Raw genomic sequence first — 25375 nt, 5'->3', positions numbered from 1 at the left:
TACTTTCGCGTTACACGTCTAATCACAGTTATATCTTTTTATTGGTTGTTGATTTTCAGTACTTCGTCACACGCAATGCTGATGGTTAACATTCACAACAGTCCTCACTGCAATCCATGGTTGTTGCTGGCCGACGCGGTTGACACGAAACACGTAATTCGGCACTTGTCACTTTCTGTTTCATATCACTCGCGAATCGGTATTATGAGGGTCAACCCCTCGACCATCAGGGGGACATGCTCACTCGTCATGCTCCGGTGAATTTTTCCGTTTACAACTCACTCGACCACCATTATTGCCTGTCTCTCCAACACCGCCGCTCAATCGACACTCTCCAGTACTACTCCTCACTCGACACTCTACACTATTCTGCACTCAACAGTTCTCACTGCCTACTGCAGCACTCGACAATCGACTCCTGTTTACTATCGACCTGGGCGTCGGATCACAGATCCCTTACAATTTCCACAGTGTGTGACATTATAAAATGTAATAGTTCCCTGTGAAAATTTGTATAAAATAACATTATTGTATATACCTTCCCTCTTATTCCTCAGTAAAATATTAAAATAAGTTAATTTAAAACAGTTGTCTGTGAGTCAAGAAATTATTACTAGACAACGTAGGTCTGCACAGTAGATTTTTGTAATAAATGCAGAGACTTATGTGTACTTAAATGAAGCTTACCTTTTCGACTTTGGAATCGTATCTTTAATAATATTATACGAGGGGTAAGCTTATGTTTACATTAATCTTTGACTTCCATGGAAAAAAATTAACTAGATACCATAATAAATTTTAGTAGAGATCAATAATTACGCCTGCAGTGATCAATAATCAGTTATGTTCAGTGATTACTGATCATTGAACAGTGATAATCAGCAATCTCTGATGGTTAGTGATCGGTGGTGGTAAGTAATCAATAGGTAGTATACATAAGCCTTTAGCGATATCTTTTAGTGATAAAGATTTATCGTTTGGTGGTAACTACCGTAGTGTGAACGGTGGCCATAAAACGGAGGGATGTTGGCCATGTGTGGGAATGGTTGCTATATAGTAGGGGATTTGTGAGCACTTAGGGCGAATGGTGGGCACCTAGGGGAATGGTAACCGCCTAATAGATAAATGGTGACCACTTCGTTGTAAACTAGTGCTGCTTAAACAAAAAATATTTATCAGTAGTGACAATAAGCAAGCCGTGAGTATTTTAGAAAGGAATAGACGATTTAGATGCAGCGATATTCATTCTGCTTGCAATGTTCGAGAAATACTATATATAATGATGAAATTTTTGTTTTGTTAGAATTTTCTTAGGTCTTGCATATCTTACGGTCACGATGCAGAAAGTGCTGAGATATTCAGTGTTTGAAGCATCAGGGTGCTCACGAAGTGTGAGAAACCTCACAAAAATGAAAATTTTATTTATTCTCAAAATATCGACTCTAACAACGTCTTTGAAATTGCCACATCCCTCAATGTAATCGTCTTTGACTGTCTCTCTTCTGAGTGTGTGTTTGTAAACAGTCGACGTCATTTTGCAGTTGAAGTGATACGTCGTAAGAAAAGGCCTTCTTCCTTCCTAAAATCGAACATCTTATTATTTCCTTTCCTGAAAAAATCGTTTTGCGCATGTTGTGGTATCTTTTATTACACGTTGTAACAGTTGATTACTTTTAGCGATCCATAGTTTACTGAAATGCCACAGCAGTTTGTCTTCAGTAATACGTAACGTCTACTGTATTTTTTATTGTGATGCATGATCTTCGCTCCCTTCTCGTAAAATGTTGATGAAAGAAAGAAATGTTAGACGATAATAATACACATACTTCATCGAACTAAACACACTTTACATATTTAGATATTGTTCCAACATATTCATTACATATTTTCATTCGTTTTAGAGTATATTGTGATATCATAGCTTTGTATAGTGATTAATTTGAGCTTTACTATATTTTTCTTGTACATGACAAGACAAGTGCCTAATCATTTTTGTAATAATTGGTATCTATTATATTTTTCTAGTGATAAATTATCTTCACTCTCCCCTTACCCCTGCCAATAATTTTGATGTAAACAGATTGTGACAATCTAAGCATTAACATCACACTTTTTGCACAAATTTTACGTACTTCAGGTATTTAGATACTATTGTAAAGTAAACATTACATTTTCTGTCGTATACTGTATGCTCACAGATGAGGTAAAACAATTGATCTTAGCCTCATAACATTTTTTCTTTCACTCACCTTGAAGTAGGTTCCCAGATAACGGATGTAATCACTGCACTTTTTTACATTCCCGACGTATTTTGCAGACATTTAGAACATTGTGAGACCATGGGTATGGAAAATAATTAGTTTATAGCTCCGATGTATCTCAAACCATGTGTGCTTCACAGATCGAACTCTGAACGCTTCTACCCATAACAGAAACCTGTTGGTGACAGTGAGAACAACTCGTGGTACAGAGCACAAACTTTTTGTCACTTTAAAAGTGGAGCCATCTGTTGATGACAGTATGTAACTGTGGTGAGAAACAGGACATCGATTGTATTGCATGTTTTCAAGGGTATGGAATAGTATTTACGATAAAACTCTTGTTCAGCAACTACACGTTTCTAATTCGTTACTTCTGTTTTATGAGAAATACTACGTTTTAATAATTTATAGAGAAATAATTTCTATTCTTTCCAATAATGTACTGTGAATGATGTGTAGGTTCTAATGCAATTTACAAATGTGATTGCTAAGCCAGTCCATAAACGAATTTTTATATCTCAGAAATGCAAACATATTTGACACAGTTTTCGGTATTTTATTCAATTCAGACACTTTAAATCATTTTTTGTTGAAAGATATTTTGACTACATTTCAGAAAGTCCAGAGGGAACTACCTAGTAAAGGTATACTAGGCTGTGCTTGTTGAGAGAGGAGACATAGGTGTGATATTCTTTTATAAATGATTCAGGTCGTTCGGATACTTCTGAACACACATCCCAGATGAGGCTACATTGAAACTGGCTCTTGCAGGTTAGTACTAGGTTTTAACTAGAGGAGATGAGAGAAGAGAGAGGTGAAACACAGAGCAGAATGTGCCTCATGTTACGTATGTAATGAATATCTTTGAGCTTATAGCCATTTTAATTACTTACTTTAGAGATATATATGCGTGTGTATATAATGTAATTTGGCTCTCTTTTTATGTCCTTAGGAAATAATGAATATACTTGGCCTTAATCTGAGGGTTATGTAATTTTATACCATTACATGCGCCCGTCTTTAATACTACACTCTGATTACCCTCCGTAACCTCAAGTGTGAAACTGCACTATCACCTCACCAACGTATCACCTCGGTACTGGTCCCTACAGGTTAATCTGCCACAGAATAACCAACAGGGAGTGCTAGTTTCTCTTTTTAGCCCCCCAACAGGTAGTGTTAGCTCGCTTTTAAGTCCTCGCTTCCCCCATCAAAACTGGAAACGTACTTAAAGACACAAAACTGACTCCCATTCGAAAAATAAGTTACGAATTTGACGTATGGTTTAAATACAAGCTCTTTTTTGCTCTCTATTTGATGGCCGTGTCACATCTTAGAGTTTACCACTTTTAAATCGCGAGTGTTTTTAATACCGACCGAATTAACTTTTAATTAAGTAAGTTAGATACCATATAACTTAGACTATGTCATAAGGTTAAATAGGGAGATACACAATGAAGAGCCAAAGAAACTATTGCATCTGCCTGATATAGTGTAGGGCCCTCGCGAGCACGCAGAAATGCAGCAACACGACGTGGCATGGGCTCTACTAATGTCTGAATAGTGCTGGAAGGAACTGACTATGAATCCTGGAGGGCTGCCCATAAATACGTAAGAGTACGAGCGGATGGAGATCTCTTCTGAACAGCACATTACAAGGCATCCCAGATATGCTCAGTGATGTTCATGTCTGGGGATTCTGGTGGACAGCTGAGGTGTTTAAACTCAGAAGAGTGCTCCTGGAGCCACTCTGCAGCAATTCTGGACGCATTGTCCTGCTGGACTTGCCCTAGTCCATCGGAATGCACAATGAAAATGAATGCATGCGAGTAGTCAAATACAATGCTTATGTACGTGTCATCTGTCAGAATCGTATCTAGACGTATAAGGGGTCCCATATAACTCCAACTGCACACGCCTCTCACCATTACAGAGCCTCCACCAGCTTCGATGATGTTTGGTTGAATGGTTCGGACGCTGACACTTGATGATGGCCCAGCATTGAAATCTGCAGCAATCTGCGGAAGGGCTGCACTTCTCACTTCTCTCACGTTGAACGATTCTCTTCAGTCGTGGTTGGTCCCGATCTTGCAGGATTTTTTTTCGGCCACAGCGATGTCGGTGATTTGATGTTTTACCGGGTTCCTGGAATTCATGGCACATTCTTGAAATGGTCGTATGGGGAAATCCCCACTTCTTTGCTACCTCAGGGATTCTGTGTCCAATCGACCATGCGCCGACTATAACACCACGTTCAAAGTCACTTCAATATTTATAACCTGCCATTGTAGCAGCAGTAAGCGGTCAAACAACTACGCCAGAAACTTGTGTTATATAGGCATTGCCGTCCGCAGCGTCGTATTCTACCTGTTTACATATCTCCATTTTTTGAATAAGCATGCCTATACCAGTTTCTTTGGCGCTTCATTGGATAAAGAATGCCATACTTCTTTCATCTGCAGTATAACCGTGGAGAATACGATGATGTGACAAATTTACATAACTGAAAAAATATAAAAATCTAATAACTCAATAAATATAGCGTTTCAATACATAGCTTACCATTAAGAAAAAAGGGTACTTGATTTACTCCTGTACAGGAGAGCTTAGGAGAAATGAAAATGATTAAGCTGAATGTCGAAAACTTCAACAATATTCATTTTATGTGTGGTTGCAGTTTTTCGTAAGAGCATAATAAAAGTGGCTTTCTTGCTTACTTCCATCCATTAACGTCGTAAAGAATAATTAACTACCACAATTCCACAGTTGGGTTTAAGGCATTAATTGCTTATGAACATCTTGTTAGGGCAATGTCCAATGTTCATCCTCGAAATTTGTAACGGTACATACACCAGTACCTTCACCAACGACCTAGCTGGCATGATTCACTAGCCAGTGTGCCTAATCTTCTAGTATTTCCTCATTATGGGACGTTGTCCTGTCGCGCCGATAATGGTTTTAGTAATAAGCACGTGAACTCAACTTTTTGGGTGTGCTTACCACCTGATGCAAGAGTCACAGGAGATGACCAAGTGAAACTGGGGAAATATTTAGAAGTCGTCGCAAGCAGCATCCCTCGCTGCTATATGCAGATGAGTGAGGAAGAGCAAATTCGAGAGTGGTTCGGGTCGAGCAGGAATGAATTTGTGGAACAGAAGGTAACTTAGGCGATTCATGGGTAATACGTTATACAGGCTGTTCGGAAACTCCTGTTCCAAACTTCTAAGACTTGTAGAGAGGAATGAGTTCTTTGATTAGAAACCCATGTCCGTAAACTTACCGTTTCTATTCTATATCCATTTGATAATATATTTTGCTAGGTAGGTATGCAACAGGAGTGTCATGATGGGTGGTGGTTACGTGGAACGACTGATGTCATTCGACGTCTATCCTACCTCTCCGACCCAGCTTGTGCCTCATTTATGTGTGTGTGATCGTTAGAGAAATACGGTTAGGTACACGTTTGCAGGATACACTGAGATGATCCTTCTGAATCGTTCTCGCAAGACTTGCTCATCGCCTTTATCAAGATGGTTCTCCACAACGTCCGACCACGTCGCACACCGTTTTCGCCACAGTTAAGAACGGCTTCGAGAAAGGGTACCTTCACCGTCAGCAGGCGTGACCGTGGTGCTCCAAGGAGATGCCGGACAGCCAGACTAGAGGAAGCTGTACTCCATCACGTTAAAGAGAACCTATCAACGAGTACATGAGCAGTTTCTTTCACTAATAACGAGTGGAACTGTGAAACAAACGGTGTAATGGGTCACGCCTAATCACTCAGTTTATAACGGTACTTTGCGGGCAGGCGTGTCAATTAGCATCATATTAATTAAAATCGGGGATAAATAGACTTGATTTTGGAAGAATTAAAAAGGGGAAAGTAATACGAAACTTTAATAACTTCTCAGTATTGCTAAGAAGCAATATAATGAAAAGTAATAAAAAGCAAAGTAGCAAAGACCAAGCGGGACAGAAAGATATAGCGGCGCGTTTGTTTTTTAATACATATAAAAGAACATGTAACACATTATTGAGCTCTCTACCTTCAGTTATCGCGATCGGGCTTGTCAATCAAAAACTGGTACGCGACTGCGAAATCCGTTAAGGAGATTATTTAAAGACTCTTCAAGCACGTTTAAAATACATTACGTGTGACGAAGTGATCAGAGACGTTTATTGTCGGGTGAAGTGAAAATGATTCCGACAACATAATTCGACCTTTGTGTTAGCTGGGAAAAATACTCGTGGGAAACTATTATGGTTGTGGAACCCAGAAAAGTTGTAAGCAACGGAAAGCTATAGTTTACGTAATTCTGCATTTTATGAAATGGTGAAACGCGTGTGCGCGGAACATTAAGAGAATCTTATCCTTTGACGGTTGCGGGGGTAACTGATACAGCCGGCCGTTGGTGGCCGAGCAGTTCTAGGCGCTTCAGTGTGGAACTGCGCGACCGCTACGGTCGCAGGTTCGAATCCTGCCTCAGGCATGGATGTGTGTGATGTCCTTAGGTCAGTTAGGTTTAAGAAGTTCTAAGTTCTAATGGACTGATGACCTGAGATGTTAAGTCCCATAGTGATCAGAGCCATTTGAACCATTTTTTTGAAATGATACAAACAACGCGTCAGCATAAAAATAGTTCGCTTATTAACTACCAGATATTAATTAACGGGGACCTAAATTACTAAAAACAGTGCATACATAAATTGAACCCTGCGTGTAAAAGACAATCACATCGAACCTTTCGAGAGCGAAGAATAGACATTTAAGTGCCGAATTGAGAGCCTGGGTAGTGTCGGTATTTGGACATTATATGACACGCGTTATTCAGAACACGATATAGACCATTTTAATGCTGGAAAGAAGGATAAAATCGTCAACCAATCCCGATTCATATTTCATATTTAGTTAGTGAAAAGAAAAGTGCTAATAAACAAACTACATTTCAATTTTATACACGATTTTGGCTTCATTACGTAGTCTCGACTACATGATAAACAATATCTGTGGAAGTTGTATACAACGTATCGTCATAATATTTATCCAACCAATATTGTGGGACACCAAAAATGTAAATGCATTAAATTGTTCTTACAGTGGATGTATAATGTGTGAATGCGACGAGCTATATTGAGAAATTGAACACCCATTACGTACTTGCATGTTTATCTGCGAAAATGGTCATTGTCGGTACATCAGCATAGAGTTCGAATAGAATCGCTGGAACATTGCAAACCATTCAGATTAATCGAACATCTTAACACACATAATGGTGGTACCACCAGGATGTGTTCTTTCTCCTCACCCCCGTGGCAATAATTGAATTAAGAGGTAGCCGGGAATAACATTTAAATCAACTGACGACCATTGAGACAGCGTCATGAATTTTCAAACGTCCACTGCCATGTATGAAGGCGAGTGACACCACGAGTGCTAACGTCGATCGAGGGGTGTCGTCGTGATCGTCTTGAATGACATTGAGCGGTCACACGTTGTAAAAGTGGTCGCGTTACCAACATATTTTCCAATGGTTGTTAACACCGGAACGATAGGTTGGCAGTCACGCGTTCAAATTCAGAATATTATCTACTTACTGCCCTTGCTTGTAACGGGAATTTCCGAACATCTTGTAGACACGATTATTCGAATTAAATTGAGATTCGTGCTTTGATAACGTAAATAGTCTGTAGTTCTTTGGAATCAGGGACCTCGCTCTGTAAATTACTTCAGGGTGAAGTTGTGGGAAATATTTACGCTTGTTTTATTGTTTGATGTTCTATAAACCGGGTAAATGGACATCGTCTTTCATTGGAAAGTATCCTTGTCCTCATTCGTGATTAATTTTATGTGACATTAATAACACACACGTCACAAACAATTATCGTAACAGTTTTTCTTTCCTGACGGTCGTGGTCTGCTGTATCGCCTCACGGTTTTGTCGTCAAACATTAGAAACACAGTGATCCAGTTAGAATTTTTAACTGAGAATTTACAACCTCATGCAACAAGGCATGCTAAAAGGCACAACAGTACATCTGTTCTCTTATGAAACTTTCTGTAAAGAACCAGATGCAAAATGAAATTAGTAGTTACGTTCACTATGAACAGTAATACGCTTCAAAGTCCATACTCCTAACTCTTACAGAGAAAGTAGCATAGCATGCAGACATTGTATTATTTTATTAGCTTCCTTGTGAACTGAAGCTGGTGGTACATAATGAAAGTTAGAAGACAAGTTCAAAACAGGTTCTGCTTGACAATTCCTGCTGCTGCTGCTGGTTAACGCTTTGAAGAGACTGAAGATCGGAGGTCATCAGTCACCGAGAGACCACTCAGGATGGAATCAGCATACCGTCTAGAGGTAATGTTGTGTACAAGTGTGAGAGCATTCTCTATGTGCGTTGTGTGTGCCTGAGATGGAACGTGGGTACCAATCTGCCATTTATCAATTGCAGTTGTAGAACTGACTACAAACCACATTCAGGCTGTCTGGTTCACAGTCCCTAGAAGTTATTGAGGCAGATATGATTCAGGCCAGGGGAGCCTCCCCAAGTTCCAGATGTGGCATGTTGACGAGCCCGTATATCCGGATGGAGCGGGGGTGACAACACGAAAAATGTGTGGAAGAACTTTACTTTCAAATTTTTTCTTTTGCTATTAATGGTGTTACAGTCTTTTTAATTACTTCTTTTAGACTCTATTTTATATAGGTATGGGCGTAAATGTGGACACCCAGTTTTCTTTTACTGTATAAAAGAAATGTTTGCTTCTTTTTCAGCTTCAAAAATTAGCCAAAGCTAATTCATAATGTTTTAGCAATGAATGTAATATTATGAAACACATAAACTAAATACGTTAAAAATTAAAAAACAAACATTTTCTGCACAACAACTCACTAATTTTTCAAGAAGTGCAGGTAATGTGGAAACGCCTTAAAATTGTTGGAAACTGACTACTTCAAACGAAAACTACTGAAAATGTAAGAAACTATTTTATTTTATATTAAATTTAAATTACACAAAAACACATCTGTATGAGAAAAATGCTTCATAAGCGAAGTTCGATTGCAAAAATCGCATATGTCAATATCTCCTTCATTTCCGTCGCCCAAAGAGTGACTCCACTCCTCACACACTACACACTTAATCCTCAATTCTCCCCGTATGTCTTTGGAAAATGCGCCTTTACAAAAATTCAAATTGTATCCTCTTCAGTAGGTTTTTCTTCCCCAACTGCGAGATCCAAATGTGACTCGCCTGAAGAGACAGTTGGTGCATTGGGCTCTTCATCTGAATCCTCAGAAAACTTAAGCCGTTTTGTGCACGGTTTTCTAGGAGGAGCTTCAAGTTTTTTCTTGCTTTTGGCAGGTGCCTTACGAAGCTTCTGTTTACCCTTCGGTAAGGAGTCTTCAAGGCGTGTTTTATAAGGCGAAGATGTCAAAACAGCTGATGAACCTGGCTTACGACCTCTGTTGGAAACTGTCCTCTTTAGGGGAGGGACTGGCATGATATCTCGTGGAGACACACACGCATTTGATGAGGTATTTTACAACGTTGTTTACCTTCTGTTTTATCCAATTCAATGAGATACTGTACCAACTGTTTATCAATAGCATCAGGTAGTACAAGATTACGTCAAAGTCTAAAAGAAACACATTCTTCAGGTGACATATCACTATGCACAAACCTTTGACGTGTCGTCTGAGGTACACTGAAAGCTTTTACTGCTCTTCTCAACCCCACCTGCTTCCTCTTGAGGCTATCATAGCCTTAATCATGTTTTTAGCATCCCACATCTTGACAATATCTCTTGGTTTCCTATCAGTTAGCTTTAGTGGCATCTAGAACCAGACGCAAAACGTATTAGAAGTAATGTATTTGATGTTGGTATTGTGGAAACGTTTCCACAATGCCACCGTATGTATGCTTCCACATTACCTACACAATGGCCATTTTAAATTTCGGTAGATTACCTTGAGCAACTATCCATTTCAGGTTGACAAAGGACTGCTAAAACCTTCTATGCACCTCCCTTCATAAGCTATCAGACGTAAAGAAAGATAACTACAAAGTATACAGGTAAATATAATAGCACAACTTACCTCGAAAAAGGTTTAGAAAATGCGCGATCGTAAATTACATTACAGTCACGGTGTCTTTTCCTGAACCGACTTCTGACCCTCTACCGTGACAAATAGGAACTATTGCAACAACTTCTGGCTGCCCCACTACAGTGCAGCACTCTGCAGGCCAGACACTAGACGTTTCCGTATTACCCACACGCTTCCACATTTACACCCCTACCTCTACTAATTTCCTCGCAAACTAAGCGTCAGCTTACAGTGTAAATCTTCCGGCATGCTGTTAAGGAGGTATGTCATCGTTTCTTGATGATTTTTTCTTTCACTTGCTTAAATTGTTTGCCTGTTCCTCCGTTTCTTCACAGGTATACTCTTCAGCGTACAGAGACAACTTATGTCTGTAACGTTCTCGCATAGCTGTCACGAACGTGCAAATGAAAAGAACATCTGTAGTTGCGAAATTAATTTATTTCTTTTTACACAACTTTGGTATTATCAATTAATTTCGACATATCTTCTTCATGTGCCTCGTTTGATCGTCAGAAAGCGACCCAATATTCAGCGGACACTAGAAAACAAAAGATAAAATAAAATAAGCAAATAAACCTGCAACAACTCTTGAGAGACACTCTAAACTGTCTCCTCATTTTCAAGAAAATGCCACAGCAAGTAAGTATTAATTAGCTTGATAGGTTCCCGGGAATTACGCAGGATAATATTGTAGAAACCGCACAATATTCCCGCTATCTTCAGGTGCTGAAGATGGCACCTGAAGATGGCGGGCAGTTGTCTCGCTGAAATATTGTGCGGTTTCTATAATATTATCCGGCGTAATTCCCGGGAACCTATCAAGAAGATGCAGGGCCGGGAAAGCTTCAAATAGCACATCAAGTATTAATTACTCAAAAAGTCTGAGGAAAGTAAAATAGTCAGTTGTAATGGAAGCCCGTAGGTATATAGCTTATCCAGTATGGAAAATGAGAGCGTTTAGAATAATTCACAACACTTATGAACAAGATATACGGACTATGAATTTTTCCATGCGTAGTGATTCTCTCTAATCATGAGGCAAAGCTGTATATCCATTTTCAGGGATCGAAATCGATGCTCGCCATGGAAGCAGCACTTCTCGAGGAGTTATGACTGCATGGGGAAACTATGAACGGCACTAATGTGGAGTGTCCCTCTGCATTATTCTGTCAGGGGACTCTATTATGAGTGAGAAAGAGCTGTGTGTCCACCAAGTAACGATGGAGACTGACCAGTAATACCGTTGGGGAAGAATTGACTATGGCCCAGCGCTGGTTTCCACAACAACACAGGTAAATACCTGACACTTCACAACAGGTCGGACGCACGCAACGCCACACCGTCCCCATTATGATGTTCACTAAGAAAGAAATAATAACGTCATGCATACAATTAAAAAATAGTATATCAACAGGAGTAATGTTTCCAAGACTGATGCATGGAACGTACATCGAAAAGATTTGCATTTTGTGGTAAGTTCTTGGGACCAAACTTCTGAAGTCATCAGTTACTAGGCTTACACACTACTTAACCTAACTTAAACTAACTTATGCAAAGGACACACACACACACACACACACACACACACACACACACACACACACACACACAGCCATGCCCAAGGGAGGACACGAACCTCCGAAGACGCCTTAGACCGCACGGCTACCCCGGGTGGCTCGAAAAGACGGATTAGACGCAGTAGTATGGGAATGTACATTGCAGTATATCAAAATGGAAACTGAGTCTGACGGTGAAGTTATTTAAGCACGTGTAACCGATATAGGTGAACCTTAGTTAACTATGGTATGTTCTCACTGGTCACCCGATCCCGAAAGATACAGGTAGCTCTGTACACGAGGTAGTAATTGACAGCGCCTTTCATTAACAAAATTAACATTACCCCTGACGCTAAGGTTTTCGACACAAGGAGTCAGTGCCAACCGTGCCTACAGGGCTGCAGTACACGTCGAAAAAGTTGCTCCATCGAAATCCGACCATTTTGTCCAGACAGCCAAGTGTTGGGATCAGGTCTTCTCTAAGAAGAAGTTTGAAAGGAAGACAGCGTAGACAGAGTAGTGGACATGGGTTACTTAGAGATGTGGTTCCATTGATATCTGCAGGCAGCCAAAAGGGGGGACCAGATATGTTACAGCTAGTGCCATGGATTACTGAACTTCTGAACTTCGCCTTTGTTGCTCTAAGTGTTGTGCTGAGTTGCAGCAGAGCCTGTGTGAATGAGCGAGAAGTATCCATACGAATCATTTGAAAAGGTTTGTTGGCCTCTTACATCTGTGGAACAAAATTTGCTTATTACTACACTGAGCACTATATTCACAGGGTTTGCTGATTTTTAAACAGTTTTTCTCTCCTGTTTGCGTGTTTTACAACAGTAATTTTCCACATTGTGTTCTGTGACTCAATGACTTTTCTTGCACTGCTAAGATAAAGTCGTGCGCATGTCTTAGAAATTTGGCAACACAACTATAAATCGTCCTCACATTGTTTTTTATGCACTACCCCATTATGAGCTCAAAACTGTGCCTGAGTCACAATGTGTTGACAGTCTTGGTTAGTGGCCTGAGGCTTTTGCCGTAAATTTGCAGAAATGTCATAAGATTCTACCATTTGTACCTTATGACACTGTTCATCAAAGCAGCTGTTTGTTTTCCTTTAGAGCTGTATTACTTCAAAACAAATTGACTCAGCTGTAAAGCTAATCAGGTCAAGTGGATTGTAAGGGCCTTAAGGCTAATCAGCCATTTTTATTATTCATGATTCATTAAAACTTTGAAGTTCCTGAGTAACATTGCAAATATGTAATACCATAACGCAGCCTAAGCATCTCCTTTTCTGTGGTAGAGTAATACTTTTCTGCCTTATTCCAGATGTGTGATGTATAGTGATAGTACTAGAAAGATAATGTGTTTAATTTTCCCAGTTCTTTTCGTTTTGAGAGAGAAGGGCTAGAGCACACATAATACTGTTTATGTGGGATAATGTGGGAGGTGATCCCAAGGCAGTATTTGATCCCTGAGGATGTGCATCTGCAGATGTAGTTGAAGGAACGTTTTGAAGCCACAGGCAGACACAGTGACAGAATAAGAGCCATCGAAGTGACAGTGTGCTGCTTCATAGAAACAGAGTTGTTATTGTGTAAACTAAAGGCTGTAGTACCTAAGTACATATATTGGGTTTATACTTATCCTCGTAGCTACAGAATTTTAAGATCGTGATATTGTATATGTTAATGAACAAGTAATGGATATAAAGATGATTAAATTTTTCCTAAGAGCTATAATAACAGCTTAACAATTACTCCTGATCTCAGAGTAAAGAGTAGATAATATTTTTCAGTTCATGTGAAGAGTGTTGGTCTGAGTGGTATGGCCAAATGGCCAATCTCTCCTACCAAGTAGCTTGTGGTGCACTCAAAGAGTTCTTGTGAAGTGTGGTTCGTAACATACTAACCGTGCCCAATGGGAAATCGTATGCATTAATGCCCACCTCTGAGTTGTTACAATGTTGGTCTAAGCGAGTTACAGTATACCCTTCAAAGCTCATAACATGGTACCATGGTATTGTGAACCCAACCTATTCCATATGGGGAAGCCCCGATGTGGAGCTCTTAGGAACTAATTATAAATAAAAGTGATTACTTCCAAAGGGTAGCCTCACATCTGTTATTGTCAGTGACCGAGCTGGTCGCTATCATCTTCACTTGAAGCGATCAAGGTCACTTAAGTACCACACAAACGTTAGAGATGCAAGGGCAGGTTTAACAACCAATGGAACCTGTTGCACAGGGTGTTACAAAAAGGTACTGCCAAACTTTCAGGAAACATTTCTCTCAGTCAAATAAAGAAAAGATGATATGTGGGCGTGCGTCTGGAAACGTTTAATTCCCATGTCAGACCTCATTTTAGTTTCGTCAGTATGTACTGTACTTTTTCGATTCACCTCCACTTGGCCCAATTGAAGGAAGTTAATGTTGACTTCGGTGCTCGTGTTGACATGCGACTCATTGCTCTACAGTACTAGCATCAAGCACATCAGTACGTTAACATCAACAGGTTAGTGTTCATCACGAACGTGGTTTTGCAGTCAGTCAAACAGATGCCCATTTGATGTATGGATTAGCACGGGGCAATAGCCGTGGCGCGGTACGTTTGTATCGAGATGGATTTCCAGAACAGGAAGACGTTTGATGCAATTGATCGGCGTCTTAGGGAGCACGGAACATTCCAGCCTATGACTCGCGACTGGGGAAGACCTAGAACGACGAGGACACCTACAATGCACGAGGCGATTCTTCGTGCAGTTGACGATAACCCTAATGTCAGCGTGAGAGAAGTTGCTGCTGTACAAGATAACGTTGACCACGTCACTGTATGGAGAGTACTACGGGAGAACCAGTTGTTTCCGTACCACGTACAGCGCGTGCAGGCACTGTCAGCAGCTGATTGGCCTCCACGGGTACACTTCTGCGAATGGTTCATCCAACAATGTGTCAATCCTCATTTCAGTGCAAATGTTCTCTTTACGGATGAGGCTTCATTCAAGTGTGATCAAATTGTAAATTTTCACAATCAACATGTGTGGGCTGACGAGAATCCGCACGCAATTGTGCAATCACGTCATCAACACAGATTTTCTGTGAACTTTTGGGCAGGCATTGTTGGTGATGTCTTGATTGGGTACCATTTTTTTTCCACCTAGGCTCAATGGAGCACGTTATCATGATTTCATACGGGATACTCTACCTGTGCTGCTAGAACATGTGCCTTTACAAGTACGACACAACATGTGGTTCATGCACGATGGAGCTCCTGCACATTTCAGTCGAAGTGTTCGTACTCTTCTCAACAACATATTCGGTGATCGATGGATTGGTAGAGGCGGACCAATTCCATGGCCTCCACGCTCTCCTGACCTCAACCCTCTTGACTTTCATTTATGGGGGCATTTGAAAGCTCTTGTCTACGCAACAATGATACAATACGCCATTCTCCATGGCTGCATCAGCGCATCAGGGATTCAATGCGACGGAGGGTAGATGCATATATCCTCGCTAACGGAGGTCATTTTGAACATTTCCTGTAACAAAGTGTTTAAAGTCACGCTGGTACGTTCTGTTGATGCGTGTTTCCATTCCATGATTATTGTGATTTGAAGAGAAGTAATAAAATGAGTTCTAACATGGAAATTAAGCGTTTACGGACACATGTCCACATACCATATTTTCTTTCTTTGTGTGTGAGGAATGTTTCCTGAAGGTTTGGCCGTACCTTTTTGTAACACCCTGTATATCTATGGTCCCACTTCTCAGTTACCTGCCTCCATTACCAGAACAACATATTGATATACAACTTATTCCCAACTCTGATTTCCCGATATTCATTTCGAATTCGTTCCTATAGATGGCCTTACCTATCTGAATGCTACCATGGACTCGATTCCTGTTGCCCCTCCAGGTCCAAATATTAACCACCCAGATTGGGGAGATTTCTGTGGACATGTATTTGGGCATATAAGGCAGTATCATAACGAACATCAGCGTTAAGTTCATTGTGTGAGACCCTCAATGTTACTCTCTTTATTTTCATGGCAACAGCCGCCGTGTATTTCTATACCGAGTTGCACAGACCCCACCTCTACTTATCTTCCATCTCCAGGCATATACCAACAGTTTCAGCACTGGTGAGAAAGCAGTTTAACTGTTTGAAAATCTAGAATGAACTCTTGCAAATAGTGTGGGACAAGTACGAAATGGTATGTTCCTGAAATGGAGTATGAAAGCCGACGGGTTTCGGATTTAACCTCAAAAAGGAATTCGGAGGGCTGACTTCTTCTAAGAGGAGGAGAGTGCAACTTTGAGAACCGTAAGGCAAGGTCTCGTTGCTGAAAGCGTACTGCTTGTCACAACCTGCTGGCACTGCGTGACTTCACACCACTAGCGCAGGCGCCGCAGCACTCCTGTTCAGACGAGGGTTAACGAAATCATCACAACCCGGGACTCTCAGCACGTGGCGGCCAGCATTAAATAAAATTTAGAATGGTCTTCGGGCGGCATGTTACATATCCTGTCCCACCTCCACCAAAGAACAACTGTGTCCCTCCACAGAATATGGATATAGATTAAGAATGGTTAATATTACGTGTGTACACTGCAGTCAGAATCTTGTCGCTTGATGTAAGATTGTATGAAAAATCTTACCAGACTAATGTGTAACGTTTTTACAAAATAATGTTTTTACAAAACTTAACTGTATGTAGCGTAGACAATAAAAGGCGTGATGTCAGTTGGATTGCAATGTGAATTACAGTGTATGGAGGGGCACATGTACCGTTCAGACACAGAGGTGTGGGCGATGTAGCGTTATTATACCAAAATGCAGTTCCAGAATGAGATTTTCACTCTGCAGCGGAGTGTGCGCTGATATGAAACTTCCAGGCAGATTAAAATTGTGTGCCCGACCGAGACTCGAACTCGTGACCTTTGCCTTTGGAGGGCAAGTACTCTACTATCTGAGCCACCGAAGCACGACTCACGGCCGGTCCCCACAGCTTTACTTCTGCCAGTGTCTCGTCTCCTACCTTCTAAACTTTACAGAAGCTCTCCGAGTTCGAGTCTCGGTGGGGCACACAGTTTTAACATGCCAAGAAGTTTCAAAATCCAGTTGCTTATAAGGCACACCCCCAACATCACTTCCAGGTTTAGGCGACGTGGTAGCACGTACTGTCTTTCCTTTTCCATCTCCAATGTGCTTACAAAATTCTCCCTTGCAACTTCTACTAATTGTGGAATCCACTCCCCACCCCCTCTATATTAAGTATTGACAAAAATTCTCCTTTCATAACATTATTGTTACCAGCCTTTAGAACTGGTGTGTTACCATGCCAAGTAGAAACGTGAATGGCGTTCTCGCTCAGTGACTCACCAGGCTTCTTGGGGCACAGCATTTTCGTACACCTCCCGGGCTTCCCGTCCTCACCGCACCAACACTTGTTGCAGTCATGCTTGTATGATGTTCCAGGTTTGCAGGGTTTTCCTGGAACTGTCCAGAGGCAGCTGTTAGAAAAACAACACTTCGCTGGTGATACACGTGAGTATCATAAGCAAACCCCAGCAGCTGTATAATAACAAGAGGAGCAAGAAATCAAATAAGCTGTAAAATATTGATTGGTTTTCAGTCAATGTCTCTATCAACAAAATTAGAAAAAAAAAGAACTGTAATAGAATTCTGTACGTAGTAGGGTATGTATTATCATCATCAGTTACACAGAAAATGTGGTTGAGACAAATATGTAAAAATGAATGTTTAGAATATCAGAATTTTTTGTGTTAGCAAAGAAACTTGTTGCTGGAAAACGATATAGACGTAGTGCTGCAGTGCCATTAAGGACTTAGTCTCTGGACAGCAGTAGGCGAGAGGCGGGCAAGGTGACCATAGTGGGGAAAGTGGCCACTGGATTCCTGGGTGTCACAAGTGCTGGAGTGACGAGGGAAATGCACGAACTTGTTCTCCATGGAAGGCCTGGTCACGCGATGAGGTCTAATCTGCTGCGGCGCTCTTCAGATATACAGCAACGTTTATTTTTAGTAATTCTGGCGTAAGGTAAGTGGTCAGTTTGTGTATTTATTGTGCAGAGGTATTGTCTTTATGACAAAATTGCGTTGAAACCGTCGTACCTTGACTCCATAATGCCACTTTAGTAACTGAGAGTTCGGTCATGCTATTACAGGGTATACGGTTTTGTGTAATGGCGTCAATGTCGGCAAGGTGGCTATCTCAGCGGTGGCTTCTGACAACTTTGTGTAGGGGGGAAAACGTAAAAAGCAGCGGCCGAAAGAAAGGCTCCGCGACGATATTTGCACCAAGTTCTTGTAAGAGTCATCGAGAAGCGGCAGATAAAGAAAGAGAAGAACCAGTAAAAAGATGGAAAAACGGGATGCAGCCTAGGAAAGGAAAGGCAATAAAAAGAAAGAGTGCGAAGGACAGAAAATCCACCCCTAGAAAAGTTCTTTTCGACGACAACGATGAAGACACAGAATGTATGTACCGCGAAGAAAAATTTTTCCAATTCAAGACCAGAAGAACAGTGGATTTAGTGCCAATTTTGCTCCCTCTGGCTCCACGATCTCTGTATAGGTATTGGGGAACACAATGTAAATAATTTAATCAAGTTTTGCAATGAAATATACTTAGTTTTTTGTTAGAACGGTTATTTATCCCTTATTTTTTATTTTAAAACTAAGTGGTCACGTTATGAAAATCGAATTGTTTGAAGTACTTAATTTTATCCTTAGGTAATTAAATAATTCGATAATACTCTTCAGGAGTTGCACATTACCATCACTCATTTCTATGTATCTGCGTCTACTGCTATACCGATTGAAAAATAGGAATACCGTAGCCTGTGGCTCCACTCTGTTGCTGATCATTATTTTCTCACGGACCAATTTCCTGTTGTATGAAATATTTGTGCAGTCATAACAAGATATTTTGTGAGTCATAATAAATAGGAGTTGTTTTAATTGGAGTAATTTGTTGGACTATTAGTTTCAGAACGCTCCGCGAGCGCAGTCGGTAATAGGAACTTAGCTCAATAGAAACAGAGAGCCCATCGCAAGACTGAAGCAGCGAGTATTATGACTTGACAGCTACACCTACGCTTCAGTCAATACCGGAGCAAGGAACGTCCACATCAACTACATTTCTTCAAGTATTTGGCACATTTATAGTCAGCCGTGGAAGTGGATATTCATGAGTGGACACGTTTGTACCCCACTGAAGGTGTGCAGTACAGTGTATTTTTTCTAATTTTTACATATTGCCGGCCGCGGTGGCCGAGCGGCTCTAGGCGCTTCAGTCCGGAACCGCGCGACTGCTACACTCGCAGGTTTGAATCCTGCCTCGGACATGGATGGATGTGTGTGATGTCCTCAGGTTAATTAGGTTTAGGTAGTTCTACGTTCTAGGGGACTGATGACCTCAGATGTTAAGTCCCATAGTGCTCAGAGCCATTTGACCCCTTTTTATATCTTCTCGTGTTGACTTCAGAGCTTTCATAACTTATGGACACAGTGGTCGACGCAAAACTCTCTCTGAACTCCCGTCTCATTTGCAGGATATTAAATAAATTTGATTATTTGGTGGACACCGCGTTAAAGAAGGAGTATCTTAGCGGGTGGAGAGGTTTGTGGACGCTGAAGAGGCTACGGGATACGTCGGCGGCAGCATAGCTGCAGGTAGGGTCGCCATTGCCGATAAGCCCCTGACTGAGGAGCCAGGCCAAGTCTGTCCTGCATCGATCTGTCATTCCCTCTGTTTTCCCCATCGGCAAGAGCCAATGAGGGTAACGAAGTAACTCTGTGTCTGCTGCTATCCTTGGATATTACTTCTCCATCTTTTCCTGCCTAACATATTGTAACCACCGTCATAAGAGTCCCTAGCCACCCATGTTGGTAAATTGTGCTTAGGGCTAACAACCCTCTCAAGCAGAAACAAATTGTTGTGAATCTCTCGCTTACGCTTCGGAATGATATAAGGAACAACCTTATACGACGACGTGGCAAACGAAAAATGGATTTACGAATCGGTACGTAGGATACAAAGAGTCTGTAGAAACCTGGACGTATGCAAAAATTGCAAGACGCATACGAGAAATACAAAGTAAAAATTTCTGCAATATAAGATAAAAAATTTGCTAGAGAAGTCTTACAGGAATCCGGAGAATAAACTACACTCCTGGAAATGGAAAAAAGAATACATTGACACCGGTGTGTCAGACCCACCATACTTGCTCCGGACACTGCGAGAGGGCTGTACAAGCAATGATCACACGCACGGCACAGCGGACACACCAGGAACCGCGGTGTTGGCCGTCGAATGGCGCTAGCTGCGCAGCATTTGTGCACCGCCGCCGTCAGTGTCAGCCAGTTTGCCGTGGCATACGGAGATCCATCGCAGTCTTTAACACTGGTAGCATGCCGCGACAGTGTGGACGTGAACCGTATGTGCAGTTGACGGACTTTGAGCAAGGGCGTATAGTGGGCATGCGGGAGGCCGGGTGGACGTACCGCCGAATTGCTCAACACGTGGGGCGTGAGGTCTCCACAGTACATCGATGTTGTCGCCAGTGGTCGGCGGAAGGTGCACGTGCCCGTCGACCTGGGACCGGACCGCAGCAACGCACAGATGCACGCCAAGACCGTAGGATCCTACGCAGTGCCGTAGGTGACCGCACCGCCACTTCCCAGCAAATTAGGGACACTGTTGCTCCTGGGGTATCGGCGAGGACCATTCGCAACCGTCTCCATGAAGCTGGGCTACGGTCCCGCACACCGTTAGGCCGTCTTCCGCTCACGCCCCAACATCGTGCAGCCCGCCTCCAGTGGTGTCGAGACAGGCGTGAATGGAGGGACGAATGGAGACGTGTCGTCTTCAGCGATGAGAGTCGCTTCTGCCTTGGTGCCAATGATGGTCGTATGCGTGTTTGGCGTCGTGCAGGTGAGCGCCACAATCAGGACTGCATACGACGGAGGCACACAGGGCCAACACCCGGCATCATGGTGTGGGGAGCGATCTCCTACACTGGCCGTACACCTCTGGTGATCGTCGAGGGGACACTGAATAGTGCACGGTACATCCAAACCGTCATCGAACCCATCGTTCTACCATTCCTAGACCGGCAAGGGAACTTGCTGTTCCAACAGGACAATGCACGTCCGCATGTATCCCGCGCCACCCAACGTGCTCTAGAAGGTGTAAGTCAACTACCCTGGCCAGCAAGATCTCCGGATCTGTCCCCCATTGAACATGTTTGGGACTGGATGAAGCGTCGTCTCACGTGGTCTGCACGTCCAGCACGAACGCTGGTCCAACTGAGGCGCCAGGTGGAGATGGCATGGCAAGCCGTTCCACAGGACTACATCCAGCATCTCCACGATCGTCTCCATGGGAGAATAGCAGCCTGCATTGCTGCGAAATGTGGATATACACTGTACTAGTGCCGACATTGTGCATGCTCTGTTGCCTGTGTCTATGTGCCTGTTGTTCTGTCAGTATGATCATGTGATGTATCTGACCCCAGGAATGTGTCAATAAAGTTTCCCCTTCCTAGGACAATGAATTCATGGTGTTCTTATTTCAATTTCCAGGAGTGTATGTTTAACTGCGGTGTAACAACTGAAAAGCACGAATTAGGAACATGATTCGTCAATTCAAAGGAGTTGGTTGAAACAGCCATCACGTTTGAGACAGTTAATGAAAGAATGTATCACACACAAGGGAAACGTCAATGCGCCTACAAACGACAAAGAAGATGCTATAAAAGTACTCCTGCATGACAGCCTACCACAAACTCGTGCTGGGAGACTTAATTTAAAAGGTAGGAAAAGAGATGCACTTTTAACTGACGATCGACAATGAAAGTAAACATGAGGAAACCAATGAAAATTGACATCATTTCCACACAAAGGCAAACACGAAGACACTTGGCATTTGGGAGATCGAAAGACAGCAAACGAAATCGACAACCTATGAATCTGAAACACACATGGGAGTGTCATTGATATTCGTAAACACCGGCATGCCTGTTCTCATTGTAACTTTGTGATTGTACATACGGAATTCAGACTGAAAACAAATCTCGGGAAGCACCAAGGGCACACAGTGCAGTACTAAGTTCAACCATTGAGGAACAATCCTAATACTTGTCGGTATGAAGTGGAAATTAGCTGGAGGTTTTTAGTACTAAACAAAGATACGCAGAAAATGGATGTGATAGTAAAGACATAAATGGATTCTGGACGCACTTCAAGAATGTGTTTCAAGCGTCAACCAAAAACACATTATCAAAGGTAGTACTAAAGAAGCGGAAGTGGTTCAACGACATATGCAAAACGGCGATAGAAGCTATCATCACGGCAAAGAAGGCGTGGCTACAGGAGAGGAAAGACGAGGAACTAGAGCAGGGTTACAGAAGAAAAGAAACAAAACCAAAAAGAAAAAAATTCCCGAAAAGTTTATGGCATTGTAAATTACATCAGGAAGGTATACCAACTGCCGACAGCAGCTCTTCACAACACCGATGCAAACATTGTGGTAGATTCAAAATGGTTCAAATGGTTCTAAGCACTATGGGACATTACATCTGAACCGGCCGTTGTGGCCGATAGGTTCTAGGCGCTTCAGTCTGGAACCGTGCGACCGCTACGGTCGCAGGTTCGAATCCTGCCTCGGGCGTGGATGTGTATTAAGTCCCATAGTGCTCAGAGCCATTTGAACTTAACATCTGAGGTCATCACTCACCTAGAACTTATAACAACTTAAACCTAACTAACCTAAGGACATCGCACACATCTATGCCCGAGGCAGGATTCGAACCTGCGACCGTAGCAGCAGTGTGGTCCTGAACTGAAGCGCCTACAACCGTTCGCCCCTAGCGGCCGGCTGGTGGGATCATATGAAATATTACAGGCTATGACAACATCCAACAGCAGATAATTATTTGACAGCTGTAAGACTCCTCCTCATCCCAGATCTATTTACCAGTAGCCATTCGTCTTCCAAAATATTGGAAATGCAGCACATCCCCCTATCTAGTCCTCCCTCCCCCCCCTCCCCCCCCCCCCTCACACACTCAACTATCGTATAAGCGCACTGTTCCGCCATGAAGATACCTGATTACTGTCATGCACAGTTTAAATGTCTCGTTATGCTTCTCACCTCCGTTTTCCGGGGGACACAGCCGCTCGGTGCACAACTAACGCTTTCCGCCCACACAGTGACACTCGTTGCAGTCTTGCCACTTCTTCTCACCTGGAATGCACACTGGAAAAGAAAAATACATACTATTACAGTTCGCCGACCGCTGGTGGCCGAGCGCTTCTAGGTGCCTCAGTCTGGAACCGTGCGACCGCTACGGTCGCAGGTTCGCATCCTGTCTCGGGCATGAACGTGTGTGATGTCCTTAGGTTGGTTAGGTTTAAGTAGTTCTAAGTTCTAGGCGACTGATGACCTCAGATGTTAAGTCCCATAGCGCTCAGAGGCAGTTCACAACAACTCCGGTCTTTCCACTGCTTGTTGTTTGATCTTTTTATGGGGTTACGTCTGTACCGATATGTGGCTGATTTCCTTAATTTACATTCAGCAGTGTTATGGCACTCTCTGTCACGCAATAGTGTGTACGTGGCTCAATTCCTGCACTGTCACACTCCCTCCCTCGCATATTTTAAATAGTTTTAATTTACATTTTAAAATAGGTCTTGCCACAGTCGTGAAAGACTTCGTAGCTATCCTGCGATAGACAATTAGCACATTGCGCCCGTAAAACGAGGAAGTGAAATGAGCGGGTATGTAGTACAGCAAAAGGATAAAGGACAAATCCGCCATTCATTTATTACGTGTAGTTTTGAGTTTGTACTGCTATCGAAACGAGATTAGCATTTCCATATGAACAAAGTAAACAGTGAAACAAGTCGCGTTAGTCCACGCAGGAAGTGTCATACGTGGTACTCTATTATGGTTAATCGACAAGTAAGTGTCACGTGCGCTGAACGGCTGTCTCAGTGCCGCAATTCAAAACCCGAGAAAAAATGTTCAGCAGGTTTTTCCAGCGCCCTGGAGGCCACCGTGATTCGCAAGAAGGATAAGAGCCAGCTGTAATCCCGAAACCGACGCCTTATTATAGAGTGACTGCTGGTGCAACGACTAGAAGACTATCTCTAAACTAGTGTGCCAATTATTGCAACAGGCGAAGGCAAAAGCAACGATCTTCCTTAAACAGTTCTGCACGAGCAATTATTTTATCCATTTCACTTACAACGGGTGAAAACTATTCGGTACAGCACCACCATGTCGGATTACGGAACGCTGAAGATCCGCAGCTAACAGCTAGTATTTTCTTTAGGCCTAATAATGGGCTCTCAATTAAATACCATTACAGGCACATGACAGTAAACGTAAGCCCTCGAGTGATCACAGAAGCAGGGCATTAGATTCGCTGTAGATCGCGTGTGTGGACAGGAAATGTGGGTAACAGACTCGCAGGACTACACACTTTATCAGACGTATTAATAGGTTCAGTTTGTCACCATTTCATTCTCGACAAAATACAGGCAAAGAAAGAACAGATTGTTTCACGGAAGATAAGGGACCACACCGTATCCTAAGACTCGTAGTGCAGTGACTGCCAGAAACGTTTAATGGACGACTGTTTTGTACCTGAGGTCAGCTGCCAATAGCTTCCCGTTTGACTCAACTTAATCCCTTTAATTTCTTGTTATGGGGACATTGAAAGCCACTGCTGTTTTTCACATTCCCAAAAAACGTGTCGGTGTTACAGGAGAGCGTGTCCCACGGGCTGAAAGTTGAGAGTAGCCAAATGTGTTCGCATAAACTCGTGATCCTTTGGTAATCAGGAAGGAGGGATATGTAACAAACAGTATCAATCACACTGAACACCTCTAGTGCCAAAAAACATGTGGTTATCGTCTACACCTACATTTACATACACACTTCACAGGCCAACATGTGGTGTGTGGCAGAGGGTGCGTTGCACCATTACTGATCATTCCCTTTCTTGTCCCATTTACAAAAGGAGCCAGGAAAAACGATTTTCAATATGCTTCCTACGAGCATTAATTTCTCTTTCATCGTCGTCGCGGTCCTTAAGCGAAATTAGAGAATGGGATAGACCCTCTTGGATTAATAGCCATGCTAGACAACTGCTACGTAAACAGTTTCATCGCAGATTCAAGAGCAGTGGAAACCTAGCCGGCAAATAAAAGCTGAACGAAGCGTAAGGAGAGTAATGAGAGAAGTGTCGGTGACCCTGCAAGGAAAATCATTCTGACTAAAAACCGTAAGAGATTTTGGTTTTACGTAAAATCAGTGATTGGTTCGAAATCACTTATTCGGTCATTGTCAATATTGACACCGAAACTGAAATTGAAAGAGAGAAGGCCAAAATACTGAATTCGGTCTTCCAAAAAAGTTT

At 42.3% G+C, this 25375-nt stretch overlaps 1 protein-coding gene across 4 annotated transcripts in view; it reads right to left on the bottom strand.

Annotated features, from left to right (window-relative positions):
• Window positions 1-10792: 10792 nt before the first annotated feature.
• The window catches only part of LOC126284476 (uncharacterized), a 91229-nt gene continuing 76646 nt past the window's right edge, over window positions 10793-25375 (bottom strand). For 2 of the 4 annotated variants that reach the window (XM_049983433.1, XM_049983432.1), the window contains exons 8-9: window positions 23104-23208; window positions 17340-17427 (exon numbers count right to left, since the gene is read on the bottom strand). In XM_049983433.1, coding sequence (XP_049839390.1) covers window positions 23141-23208 — 68 coding nt within the window. In that variant the 3' untranslated portion in view covers window positions 17340-17427; window positions 23104-23140. Of the gene's footprint in view, window positions 10911-17310; window positions 17428-23103; window positions 23209-25375 lie in introns of those variants that run through there. The other 2 variants (XM_049983431.1, XM_049983430.1) reach the window with 2 other exon arrangements.

Source organism: Schistocerca gregaria, chromosome 8, assembly GCF_023897955.1.
Source record: "Schistocerca gregaria isolate iqSchGreg1 chromosome 8, iqSchGreg1.2, whole genome shotgun sequence".
In the NCBI taxonomy this organism is placed as follows: Eukaryota; Metazoa; Arthropoda; class Insecta; order Orthoptera; family Acrididae; genus Schistocerca; species Schistocerca gregaria.
Note: the sequence above shows the minus strand (reverse complement) of the source record. Positions and strands in the feature narration are given on the sequence as shown.